Genomic DNA, 14,620 nt, shown 5'->3' with positions numbered 1-14,620 from the left:
CCCAGGGCCACGGCCTCTGCATACTCCATCAGCAGCAAGGCCACTTCCCCATCCCTTACTGCTCGCCTTCATCATATTAAATGGCATATATGCTTGCAAGTATGTCACACGTAAAGTAGCGCAGTTTTTTTTAAGTGTATGTGCAAAAAAATCACAGTCAATGTCACTGATATTTTGGTTGCCGAAATGTTATACAGGAGAGGTACCACAGGTAATGGCGCTGCTGTCAACAGCGGCTCAGAAAAAATTACAGTCAATGTCACAGATATTTGGGATGCCGAAACGTTATACAGGAAATGTAGCGCAGGTAATTTCACTGTCTGCTTCGTATACGGAAAAAGTACACTGGATGTCACAGATATTTTAAGGATGCGCAAACGTTATACAGGAGATGTAGCGCAGGTAGTGTCGCTGTCTGCAGCGTCTGCGGAAAAAGTACACTGGATGTCACAGATATTTTTAGTATGTGCACACGTTATACAGGAGATATAGTGCAGGTAATGTAACTGTCTGCAGTGGACACCATCTACGGAAAAAGTGCACTTAATGTCACAGATATTTTTAGGATGCGCAAACGTTATACAGGAGATATAGCGCAGGTAATGTAACTGGCCGCAGCGGACACCGTCTACGGAAAAAGTACTCTGGATGTCACAGATATGTTTAGGCTGTGCACACGTTACACAGGAGATGTAGCGCCAAACAATTGAAAGCTATTTAGCGCAGTTTGCGCTAAAAATATATATTGCTGCCAGATACAACAATAGCCCTTAAAATGACTTTTGGGTCTCTAACACCAACACGGCCTAACAATTTATTTTTTTATTAAATTCCCTATACTATCTGTCCCTTCTACAGCACAGCTCTCCCTGACTAAGAATGAGCCGAACCACGTGTCATCGGGTGCTTTATAGATGATGCGTTCCGGCCAGCCAATCGCTGTAATGCCAGTAACTAACATGGCTATGGCATTACAGTGAGTGGCAGTACTTACCTGCATGCTTATTGGCTGAGCAGCCAACAAACGTGCGGGGAGGAGACTCGAGCATCACTCTCGAGCACACGCGGTATTCGGCCGAACACTGCGATGTGCCGAGCATCGCGATGCTCGAGTCGAACTGGTGTTCGGCCGAGCATGCTCGCTCAACACTAATAAAGGCCAATAAAAAAAATTATTTTTAGCTCAAAATGAGTACAGTGCAATAATAAAAAAATTGCCCCCAACGGTGTACATAGCCTTTAATCGTCACTTTCCCTCATGTAACACTGCAGGGGAACTGAATATTTGCTGTAGGTTTCCCTACAAATTACAACTGATCAGAGGCAGTAGCAATAGCAGGATTCCCTGTGATCACCTTTAAAGGGGTTGCCCCATTAAAACAACTTATTCCCTATCCACAGGATAGAAAAATGTCTAATCTGCAGGAGTCTGACCACTGGGGCCCCCGCTGATCATGAGAATGGAGGCCCATGTTTCCCTGTTTTGAATAGAGCAGCAGACACTCATGTGTTTCCGCCACTTCCTTCAACTGTATAGGACTGCCAGAGATAGTTGAGTACTAGTGCCCTATCTATCTTCGTCAACTCCATAGAGCAGAATGTGCATGCATGTCCACCGCACTATTCAAACAGGGTAACATGGGTCTCTGTTCTTGTGATCAATGGGGGCCCAAGTGGCCGATCTTCCGCTGATCATACATTTCGTTGTTGTAATGGGGCAACACCTTTAATACTTCTAACAAACAAAGATTGTCTAAAGCAGACAACAACTTGCAGTAATCTTTCTTCTGGTCCTAACAGGTGCTGATGTTTTTTATGAACGGCATGTAACACACATAAACCTTCTGGAGGGAAGATGGGAAGTTTGCAGAAAGTCTGGGTCCCCTGAAAACTTTGATATTGTGGTTCTCACAATGCCAGTACCACAAATTCTGCAACTACAAGGGGATATTTCAAAATGTAAGTGGCTTTTTATTTTTCTTCGTATTTGATAAGTATTTCATGATCTAACATTCAAGATCCCGTCACAGATGGTACTGGAAGAACAGAGAAAGATTCAGGTGTGACTGCAGTTGACTGGAGAGGTGTTTGATGGGACCTAGTATGATTGTAGTGTTTTCTCCATGTCAAAGATGTGCATTACTGGTGGCCATACACTTTAGATGACCTTTTTTTTGGCTGGCACAGAATTGTGGTTGACTAACCAATCACTGAGTCACCATTGGTGCAATTTCTGGATCGAGAGGGACCAGGGAGTACAGAAAAGGCCAGGGACACATCATTTTTTAAAATATTTTTTAAAGCATTCTGAGCCTCAGAATCCTCAGGATTGGCTTTCTCATTGGCAGGGGTCAGACACCCCGCACCCTCAACGATCAGCTATTCTTCATGAAAACAGCACTGCAGTAACCAGCTCGGTCAACTGCGCAACGGACGGAGCTGATAAGTGGTGGTGTGGACTGTCCAGAGCCCTGTCGATTAGATAGCAATAGCCAAACCTGAACATAGGCCATCACTTGTAAAGGGTTAGACAATCCCTTTTAAGGGTATCCTTAGGGTTAGTTCATGCAGCTGATTTTGACTTTGTCAAAAATCCGCTACGTATTCCATGGTAGAAATCCTCTGATTTCTGCTGTGGCTTTTCTGTTTGAATGTGGTAGACCCAATTGTGGTTTAATCCCGTTGAATATGATTAGACCATGAGAGGACATCATCCAAGAACAAGGACAAGTCCTTTCTTGTTGCAGAAATAAACCATGGCCATACATACAGTATTGAAGGCGGTTTGCATGGCTGCCCTGTGGCTTGTGGTGGAGAATCTGTGTTGAATTGCACTGGCATAAACCCCTGAAACGACGAGCTATTAGGATTACATGCAGCAGTATTTCACCCAGGCAGCCCCCCTGATGTTAGCATGGGAGCATTTCATGCTCCAATGCTCTCCTTTGCACTGGATCGCACAGGGCAAGGGCTCTTTTATTTACAGTAAAATACACTGCCGGGCGGAAGTTTCCACCCAGCAGTGTGTTTAGTGACGTCACCGGCTCTGATGGGCAGGCTTTAGCTGAAGCCTGCCCATTAGTGATGGTGATGTCACGGGGCCCCACTGCTGGGCAGAAGCCTCCACCTCGCAGGCCTATGGAGAGTCCGGTACGGCCTATGGAGAGTCCAGTCACCGGAACTCCAGAAAATGCCTTTGCCCTGAGCGTTTTAGCCCGCACACAGAGGACATTATTACTGTAAAGGGCACACAGAGGACATTATTACTGTAAATGGCGCAGAGTGGGCATTATTACTGTGAAGGTGGCACAATTGGGATTTCTACTATGGATGGGGCACAGATGGCATTACTAGCCAGTGGGCATTACTACTATTAAGGGGGCACAGTGGGCATTATTACTGTGAAGGGGGCACAATGGGCATTATTACTATGAAGGGGCACTGTAGGCATTATTACTGTGAAGGGGACACAATGGGGATTATTACTATGAAGGGGGAACAATGGGGATTATTACTGTGAAGGGAGAACAATAGGGTTTATTACTGTAAAGGGGGCACAAAGAGGGCATTACAACTGTGAAAGGGGCACAGAGGGCATAACTGTGAGGGGGCACAATGTGGTCATAACTACTATGAGAGGCCACAATGTGGGCATAACTACTGTAAGGGGGCACACATCTGTACAAAACTACTGTGAAGGTTGTACAATGAGGGCAAGTATTGGGGGGGGGGGGGGGGGGGCAGAGAAAGGACCCGTCCCGGGTGCCAAACACCCTAGTCCTAATGAATGGAGGGCGCACTGCCCATGTGCAGCTGTCCTCCACTAATTTTAATGGGGCCACCGAAAATAGCCGAGCGCTGGCTTGGCTATTTCTGTCTGCCCCATAGAAATGAATGGGAGCAGGGGCCGCGCATGTGCAGTGCACTCCCATTCACTTGTATGGGAGCAGCGGGGAGCAGCGCTTGGTGATGGACGGACTCGGGGTCCTCCAGCCACAGCTCTCCCTGCTCCGTTCTCCTTGTAGGCGCGGGTCCCAGAGGTGGGACACGCACCTGTCAGACAATGGGGGCATATCCTAGCGATATGCCCACATTGTATGTCATGAGAATACCTCTTTAATGCCCCCACACAGTAATTATTCCCACTTCATGCCACTGCACAGTATTTATGCCCACATTGTGCCTCCTTCACAGAATTATGTCCAGCTGTACCCCCAGTAATATGCCCAGTTATGTGCCCCCAGTAATATGCCCAGTTGTGCCCCAGTAATATGCCAAGCTGTGCCTCCCAGTAATATGCCCACATTGTGCCCCTGACAGAAAGTAAAAAAATATAAATAAACAACACATACTAACCTTGTTCCTAGCAGCAGCAGGACATCAGCTGCTCTAGTCTGTGAAGGAGGCGGAGCTGAGCCTGACTGCTGGCCAGCCCCGCCTCCGGCACAGACCAGAGGTGTGGAGTGCCGCTGTAACGTTATACTTCCCTACTTCGTGAGATTTCCCTATCCTCGTCACTTCCGGTCACACCGGACATGACTTGAGGAGGTGTGCAGCGGCACACAATGATGGGTTAGAGAAATTTCACAGCAGAGTGCACAAGCACCGGGAGCCTGCAGCGCCACGCAGGCACACAACGACCGGTTAGGGAAATTTCACCAGCGGTTAGGGAAAAATAATGTACGGGCTAGTGCTTTTTCCCTACCCTAACCGCTGGTGAGGCTATGAAATTTCCCTAACCTGTCGTTGTGTGCCTGCGCGGCGCTGCACACCTCCTCACGCCATGTCCGGTGCGACCAGAAGTGACGAGGGTAGGGAAATCTCACGAAGTAGGGAAGTATAACATCAGGAATGATGAAGTAGGGAGCCGATGCCAGCGATGACTCTCTGTTTCATTATGGCAACTGTCCCTGCTTACTGTGGACGCAGGGACAGCTGCCAGAAAGCGGGACATACCTCCTCCTTACTGGGACAGCCACTGAAATCCGGGACTATCCCGCCGGATCCGGGACTGTTGGGAGGTATGGAGAACTGGATTCACATGTTGCTACCTAAACTGCGCCAATTTGCAAATCTGTGCTGTTTTCAAACTGACTGCAGCTAAACTTGTTCATATGACGAGAGCCCAGCGTTACAGGAGTTTAGACTATCAGGGCTGTATCTGCCGACGCGCTTGTTGACTGTAATAATGAATGCAGTTCTGTACTATACCAGGTGTAAATCAAAATAGGTGTAAAATAAGCTAAGCAGTGTATTTCCAAAGTTGCTTGAGTACCTGCTGTACTCACACACTCACATCAAGTATTTAACAAAAAAGAAAATTCTATATGGTTTTCCAATCAAGGGTTTTACAGTACAATAAAATGTCCACTTGGTGGCAGTAATGATGCATTTCTCGCCATTGCTTGGCGTTTGCAATAGTGTATAAGAGAAAAAAACTGAGATTCCTTAGAGGTTGATACCACCAGATTACCAGTCAGCTCTTACAGTATAAAACAAGAAAGATAAATGAAAATCGGGTACATCTAGCAGTCACCTACAACAAGTCTTGAGCGAGTCGAGCTTCGGATCACCGATCCGAAATCGATTCGTCCATAAACTTCAATTTTATTGCTGTCTCCGTACAGCATTTACCGTAAATATATTGCCTCTGTGCAGGCAAAATTCGTTTCGGCCTAAGTCGCGTGAGTCTTTGTATTCCTAATTTTAAATGTTTTAAAGATGCAGAAATGAAAACCGAGTTCAGGCGACTTAGGCTGAAACAAATTTTGCCTTCATGGAGGCAATACATTTTAATGTTGAAAGAATCAACTTGGGATCGATGATCTAAAGCTCTGTTTGCTTAAGGCTACCTACAACCCACATCTGGAGAGTCTGAGAAGGATTAGACTATATCTAATACTACAAAAAGATGACCGCTTGTATTTGGCAATGTGCAAGCCAGTAGCCTCTTTTCCCAGGCCCCCGCTTTCTCTAATTCGCTGTTGGGACCCCTATAATCTAACAACTTCTAACATCTTGCTGCCACTATGTGAGCAGATAATATTTGCAGGTATCTGTACATGTGGGCCCCCAGAATGAATTTTACTGGTGGGCCCTAGGCACCCCAGTCCGACACTGATCAGATGTATTGAAGAAGATGGGTCGGCACTGCAGTTTGCACGTTGTGCACGTGTCCAGGGAAGGCGTCCTACTATTGGATAGTGAGAAAGGACTGGCACTCACTTTCTTGATGGTATGAAGACAGGTTAATTCAAGGCATAACAGCATCATCAGTGACTAGTTTTGGCTCAAGCTTAACCCTTTTCAAACTGCAGTTTTGTCTTCATCTTAAAAGGTATCAACAACTAAGGAATCTGAATTTATGTTCCTCTTCTATTTACTGGCCAACACAGTACAAAGATACTTGTAGGTGGTCATTTACTAACCAGAAATACGCCTACATTAGCCATATTTCTAGCGCAAATTACTTTGCGCCGCAATCTTACACATCTTCCTCCATCACGCCAGGTCCAAAAAAGTGGGCTTGGCGTAGGCGGGGAATGGGGATGGCCGGCCAGTCTCATTTTCCATTTTTTACTCCTGGTTTAGGGCTCGTTCATATGAACGTTTTTTGCGTTCCGTATACGGGCCATTTATTGCGTTCAGTATACGGGCCGTATACGGAACCAATCATTTCAATGGGTCCCCAAAAAAAGAAATGTACTCCGTGAGCATTCCTTTTCTGTATGTCCGCATTTCCATTCCGCTACATTTTGAGTCTTGTCCTATTATTGTCCGAAAATCACGTTCAATGGCTCCATTCAAGTCAATGGGTCCACAAAAAAAACTGAACACATAAGGAAATGCATCCGTATGTCTTCCATATCTGTTCCTTTTTTGCGGAACTATCTATTGAAAATGTAATTACTGTATACTGTATATGCCATACGGAAAAACGGAACAGAAACAGGAAACAAAATACGGAACAACGGATCTTTGAAAAATGGTCCGCAAAACACAGAAAAAGCCATACGGTCATGTGAACAATCCCTTAAGTGTAGAAAATGGTCTAAATGTAAGACAGCTACATAACTCCGCGTCTACATAACTCCAGCAGATCCACTGCCAGCTATAGGGGATATTAAGACCGGCTTCTAAAATTCCGGTCTTAATAAATGACCCTAAACAATAGTGTATGGAATTTTATGGCTGTAGTTTGTACAGGAGTCTTCTAGAAAAATACATCTTATAAAAAATGTTTTGCTTAAGATACAATTCTTCTGTGACTGACATAAATAGAACAAATTGCTTCTTGAATTTAACTGTATTAAAAATTGTCACCATTAAATCTGACTGATTAGGGCCGTATTTTTGTTGAGAGCTATACGAATCTAAGTCTGGCATTTTTTAGAGTGGCGTGCACGATTTCTCTGTAGGGCTCCTTCACACACACTTTTTCTTTGTGCATGTAGATTCATGAATTTTTTTATGTATTTTTTTTTTTTTTTTTACATGGTCTTTATTTAGTAGTTTGTACATGTGTTTCTTTCTGACATTTTTCTGACTTTCTGCAAAAAAGCCTATGGAGAATAACACTTGAAAAAAATGCAGAATATGTAAAATAAGTCTTTTGATAAGAAAATGGGACAGGACCCCCAAAACGCTATAAAAAACTATAAATGATGTCCCTGAAGTACTAAGGCTACTTTCACACTGGCGTTTCTGGGTCCACTTCTGAGATCCGTTGCAGGGCTCTCACAAGCGGTCCAAAACGGTTCAGCCCCAATGCATTCTGAATGGATAAGGATCCGCTCAGAATGCATCAGTCTGGCTCCATTCAGCCTCGATTCCGCTCTGGAGGCGGACACCAAAACGCTGCTTGCCAAACTGATCCGTCCTGACTTACAATGTAAGTCAATAGGGGCGGATCCGTTTACATTGACACAATATTGGTGCAATTGTAAACGGATCCGTCCCCCATTGACTTTCAATGTAAAGTTAGGATGGACCCATTTTGACTGGATACAAGCATTTGGATTATAGGTGCGGATTCGTCTGTGCAGATACAAGACGGATCCGCACCGAAGGCAGGTGTGAAAGTAGCCTAAGACTGGCATTTTGCACTCCATTTTTAGTAATCAGTACCACTTGTTTTAGATGCACCAAAATGGAGATGCCCTCTTTTAGATAATAATGGGACATTGAAAGTGACACCAGCTCGGAGATTGCGTAGGTTTCAGCTGACATTTTACGCCATTTTTCTGGTGTAAATTATATTAAATATGTTGGGCTGCCATGGCCCGGCCACCTCCTGCTCCATCTTACCTTCGCAAAGCCCATTTAAAAAAAAAAAAAAAAAAGAAACAGCCCATGATACGTCAGGCGCTCACTGTGTAAACTTCAATATTTTACTATAGACTTGATAGTACCCTAAGGCCACATCATTTTTTTTATTAAAATGCACAGAAACACTACAAAAAATATGTTCTTTCCATTCTGCAAAAAGATAGAACATGTTCTATCTTTTTGCGGTGCGAAGGCAAGGGACAGAACCCCAGGAAGCACTCCGTAGTGCTTCTAAAGTGTTCAGTCCCGTGCTTCCGTTCCGCATCACCGGATTTGAGGACCCATTGAGGGGAATAGGTCCGCATCCGTGATGTGGAATGCACACGGAACGGTGCCCGTGTATTGTAGATCTGCAAATGCGGTCCGCATTACAGCAACGGGCAGCACACGTTCGTGTGAACGAGCCCTAAGGCCTCTTGCACACGACCATATGTATTTTGCGGTCCGCAAAAAAACTGATCTGCAAAAATACAGATGACATCTGTGTGCATTCCGTATTTTACGGAACAGGTGGCCCCTAATAGAACAGTACTATCCTTGTCCGTAACATGGACATAATAGGACATTCTCAGTTTTTTTTGTGGAAACGGAATGCACACGGAGTACCTTCCTTTTTTTTTTTGCGGACCAATCGAAATAAATGGTTTCATATACAGTCCGCAAAAAAAGGAACGGAAAAGGAATGAAAATACGTTCCTGTGTTAGAGGCCTAAGGCCTCATGCACACAACTGTATTTTCTTTCCGTGTCCTTTCCGGGTTTTTTTTGCGGACCATATTCATTTTAACGGGTCCGGAAAGAAAATAGAAGGTATTCCGTGTCCATATTTCCATTCCGCAAAAAAATAGAACATGTCCTATTATTGTCTGCATTACGGACAAGGATAGTACTGTTCTATTAGGGGCCAGCTGTTCCGTTCCGCAAAATACGGAATACTCGGATGTCATCCGCATTTTTTGTGGATACATTTTTTGCGGACCACAAAATACATATGGTCGTGTGCAAGAGGCCTAACACTGTTAGCATACATGCACACGAACGCCTGTGTTTTGCGGTCCGCAAATTGTGGATCCGCAAATTGCGAATCCGCAAAAAAAAACTGATGACGTCCGTATGGTATCCTTTTTTTTTTGCGGATCCGTTGTAACAATGCCTATCCTTGTCCGCAAAACGGAAAAGAATAGGACATGTTCTATTTTTTTGGCGGGGCTACAGAACGGAGCAACGGATGCGGACAGCACACGGAGTGCTGTCCGCATCTTTTGCAGCCCCATTGAAGTGAATGGGTCCGCACCCGAGCCGCAAAAAATGCGTCTTGGATGCGGAACCAAACCACGTTCGTGTGCATGTAGGCTTAGATGCTGCTGTTCTGAACAGAATCTCCAGAGATAATAGATTACCCTACAACCAGCCTAGAACACCCAACATATAACCTACTGTTTCCCACCAGAGATATCCGCTATTAACCCCTAAACCACATATAGTCCATATCATCAGAATACTGTCCCTAATGTAGTACAGCAACCTCTGGAACTACAACTCCCAGCATGATCCATTTACTTCTGGGAGTCGTAGTTTCACCACATCTGGAGTTCGAGGTTGCTGATTCCTATAAGTGTTTTTTTTTATACAAAAAAGCTCATGAATTGTATGACACTGTCCATCTCATGGTTGCTGCTCAAGTAATTGCAGTAGATGGAGTTTGCACAAACGTTATTCTTTGATGTAAAGTTGTATGAAGGTGCCCATGAGTGTAAAGCGGCAGGTAGCATTTTCACAATGTGTCAGATAATCTGTATTTATAAAGTGCATGGGCGTAAGCGAATCTCATAAGGCCCCATGGCAAAACTTAGTATGGACCTCCTATGCCACCAATTTTCCAGTAAGCTTGCGTCAAACACTCCCGGCAGTGCAGAACACAGAGCACAATGCCCCGTATTTGTGGCAAATTAAAAAAAAAAATTTATTAAGCAAAATAAATTTTATTTTAAAAAAATGTCTCAAAAAGTGGACCATGTACGTCAAAAACATGGCTCTTTCTGAATAGCATATGTCTCAAAGTATTTACATCTGACAACTGGCATAAATACTGATACATTCTCCAACTTCACTTCACATATTACAAAGCTGTCTGCCTTCAGCTACCACTAGGGGGACCTCAGTGCATAGGAGTTTATACAGTGCAAAAGGAAGCTATAATAATGTCTTTGCACTGAGCTCCCCCTAGTGGTGGTTGTATGAAAATGCACAATTTACACTGCTGAACATAAGGAGAGATCAGTGGCGGCCCCTACCTCCCCCGGGCTCCATAGCAGTGGTCTGCCTTTATTGAAGGTGTATCACTGGGTAGGGGTGTATGATATATGTTTTTTTATTTTTTATTTAGGTTTCATTTATGTGCTCCAAAAGTGTGAATATTGTCCTGGCAGCGTAAACATTGAGCTGAATGGCATTTTGGCCAACAGCTGTAAGATCCAGATCCTTATTTAAAAACCACCTTAGGGGCCTAATAAAAATGCACCACACTTCTAGGGCAATTTGTGCCATAATCTGGCATATACGCTTAGCACCACAACAACAGAGTCCTCTGTATATGCGCATGCATCAGATGTGTCCAGCGCAGAATAGAAGGTTCCCATTTGCAGCCAGAGAAAGCGGTCGCCACCATCTTGCACCCCATGGACGTGGCAGGTGACAGGTATACTTCATTGACACCAGGGCAGCTGGGGAGCAGTATAGTCACGTATGCTTATATAGAACATGTATCGTTGTATAAGGCATTTGACAAATTACATTAGAAATTGACCAACCTCCTAAAATATACTTTTTTTCTTCTACTCGTCAGGCATGGTTTAGCAGGACAACAGGCATGGCTTGCCGGAAAGTGGGCCTGGCTTAAGATACTGCAATCTGTGCTAAAATTGTGATCCAAAAGTGTAGCACAAGGTAAACCAACTAATAGATGAGCCAAATAGATCATCCTGGCTCAGCCACTTTGGAGCATCTTTAGACTACCTGGTCCAGGTTTACACTTTCTGGACCTCTCCAAGTGCATTCTTGCAAGCGCTAAGGGTGCCATAACCGCCGGGTTTCTGCTGTCTTACACAGTAGAGGCCCGGGGTCAATGTCTGAGATCGGCGGTAATGCCGATCATGAACATTTAAACCCTCAGATGCCATTATCAAATGTGACCACCTTCTCCTTCCTCTGGTTGAGATCAGGGAAGGCGGCCTGTACTAGTAATAGGCCTAAGCCTGTATAAGGCTTACAAGCTGATTACTAGTATATTCCAATGCAGGCCTGTAGGTGGCAGCACTGCATTGGAATATACTGAATTCAGTATTCTTCATTGCATAGATATGCAATATAGAATACAAGATGCAATACAATGATTGCATGCTATAGTCAACTAGAGTGACTATAAGTAAAAAGTAAACAAAATGTAAAAAATATAAAAAAGTATATAAAAATTAAATTCCCTCCCTATCCCCTAGAATAAAAAAATAAATACATAAACAATAAAAAACTAAACAACATGGGCATCGCCGGGTCCTAAAAAGCCTGTACTATTAAAATATAAAAATATTTATCCCATACGATGAATAGCATAACGGAAAAAAACTGTAAATGGCTGACTAGCCATTTTTTTGTCACTTCACCTTCCCCCCCCAAAAAATTGAATAAAAAGTGATCAAAAAGTTGTACTCACTCCAAAATAGTATCAATAAAAACTACAGATCGTCCTGCATAAAATGAGCCCTCACACAGCTCCATAAAGATAACAAGAAAAAGTTTATGTGAGTCACAGTATGCAGATGAAAAGAAGAAATTTTTTTCCAACTTATATATTTTTTTTCAGTATTAATACACAAGAAAAACTATATTAGGGTCCATTCAGACGTCCCTAGTGCATCGCGGATCCGCAATACACCCGGCCGGCACCCCCATAGAACTGCCTGTTCTTGTCCGCAATTGCAGACAAGAATAGGACATGTTCTATGTTTTTTCAGAAGATCAGGGGCGCGCTCTGGAAATTCGGAGGCGGATGCGGACAGCACACTGTGTGCTGTCCGCATCCATTCCTGCCCCATAGAGAATGAATGGGTCCGCACCCGTTCCGCAGAATGTGTGCGGACACGTTCACAGACATGAGAATGGACCCTCAATGTGGTATCCCTGTAATCGTATCGAACTTGAGAATGAATGCAACAGGTGAGTTCTACCGCATAGGGAACTCCATAGAAACAAAGTTTTTTTTCCAACTCTAAATGAGAGGGTTGATGACCTAAAAAATAGTCGCTGTACAGGGTCACCCTTATTGAAATTGAACATAACTTTTACTCTTTATGCTAAAAGAAAATACAAGTGTGATCCATTAAAACTATCAGGGAACCGCTATCACTCTATTATGTTTTGGTGTACAGATCACGTCTGTCATCTGATAGGATATTGGAGTAAGGTGTTGGCTCAAAGTGCGCATGAAATTCTGGTGGGGGGTTGATCCACCAGTATTTTGAGTTGAATCTATAGATATCTAGATTACCCAATATGTCCCAGGTCTAGTTGTCTCAGCGTGGTCTGGCTGCAGTCCACTTTTTGGATTCTACCAAAGTAGCAGAGGAGGTCTCGATTTTGTGTGTACTCTCTTTAGTCAGCAGTCATACATAGGTGTGGAGAGAAACCTCCTCCACTCTTGAGGTCTCCCCTTACTCCTTTCTTACAGCCCTAAGCAGGGGAAGGAGAGAGGGAGAGAAGGTATGTTCAAATCACACATACACACTCCTATTGGAGCCTAGGTGTGGAGAGAGACCTCTTCCACTGCTGGGGTCTTCCCTTGCGCTTTTCTTACACCCTTAAGAGGGGGAGAAATCACACTAAAGTTGTCCACACACACACTTCTATCAAGAGGTAGATTTTGAAGGTCTGTTAGTTAGCAAGTACTATCCCTTTCCAGAGATAAAATAGCAGTTCCCTGCCTAAAAAGAAAGATGCCCGTAAGCAAACCCTCCCTACATGTTTCACCAGCGCACTGGCTTCATCAGGGGAGTTTGGGTTGTGCTAAAACTCTACCCCATTCGGATTTTTTTTTCCAGCTTCCCACTACATTGTATGCAATAAATATGGTGCCATTAAAATGTACAACTTGTCCTGCAAAAAACTCTGAATGGAAAAATAAAAAAAAGTTATGGCGTAAAAAAAAAAAAAGAAAAAAAAAAAAAGAAAATCGCAAGGTCCTGAGGGGGGTTAAAGAGGTTGGCGCATCTGGGACATTGATGGCATATTGCAAGAATAAGCTGTCAATGTCAAATAGGTGCGGGTCCCACTGCTGGGACCAACTGCTATCTCCACAACAGTACCCCTGATGTGAACAGACTTCAGACGCGACTACCCTTTGTTCACTGCTATGGGAGTTCCCGAAAAATTGTTGAGCATACTCATTCTGCAATTTTGGAAACTTCCATAGTGATGAATAGAGAGCACGTATTTTGTTGGAAGGTGAACCTTGTTATTTTTCTCTGGAACGTGTGTGAGAAGATTGTGATCTTGACAACTGCTGATTTCCAGAACAAAAGAATTGTATAGATCTCACAAACCTTTTTGGCTCGTCTCTGTAGATGATGGAAATTTAGGATATCTAAAGAAGGGCAAGTAAATGAATCCTATGACCTCAGAAATATTGGAAGATTGCCCAGATAAAATGTAGTCACCCTACAGAAAAGAAGGCTGAGGATAATATAGGTGCTTTGCATACATGTGTGAATGGAAACCATTAAAACCTAAAGTCATATATTCTATTTGCAGACCCCAAACTGTTATTGTGGTCACTCGCTGCAGCTTAAAGAAGACCAGTCAGCTCTCCTAGCATGTCTGTAAATGTGTGAAATGAACTAATTCTGGATCTCTGATGTGCCGTTCCTTAGTTTTTCCTCATGGAAATATATGAATAATATAGTAATTGAGTGTTACCATTCCGCTGGTCAGTGGGATGTGGCCCCACACAACCCGATCTGTCTGAACAGTGCAGACAGTGCCAGACTGGGCAGATACACATCCTATTGACAGGATATAGTCAGACCACTACTTTCTCACAATCAACATTTATCACCTATAGTGCATTATAAAGTCTCCAGACCCTTTCACTTTTTTCACATTTTGTTAGCTTGCTGCCTTGTACTAAAATAAAAAAAATAAAGTTTTCCCAATCATTCTGCACTCAATACCCCATAATGAGAAAGTGGAAACAGAATGTTCGAAATCTTTTATAATTTATTAAAAAGGAAGAACTAAAATAT

The 14,620-nt window shown here is 43.6% G+C and overlaps 1 protein-coding gene across 1 annotated transcript in view; it reads left to right on the top strand.

The window, feature by feature from the left end:
• RNLS (renalase, FAD dependent amine oxidase) overlaps positions 1-14,620 on the top strand; it is a 184,133-nt gene that overhangs the window by 40,493 nt on the left and 129,020 nt on the right. The window contains exon 4 of the mRNA XM_044297848.1: positions 1,801-1,959. Within this exon, the coding sequence (XP_044153783.1) occupies positions 1,801-1,959 (159 nt within the window). The remainder of the gene's footprint in view (positions 1-1,800; positions 1,960-14,620) is intronic.

Source organism: Bufo gargarizans, chromosome 6 (genome assembly GCF_014858855.1).
Source record: "Bufo gargarizans isolate SCDJY-AF-19 chromosome 6, ASM1485885v1, whole genome shotgun sequence".
In the NCBI taxonomy this organism is placed as follows: Eukaryota; Metazoa; Chordata; class Amphibia; order Anura; family Bufonidae; genus Bufo; species Bufo gargarizans.
The sequence above is the reverse complement of the archived record's forward strand: the minus strand, read 5'-3'. Positions and strand labels throughout refer to the sequence as shown.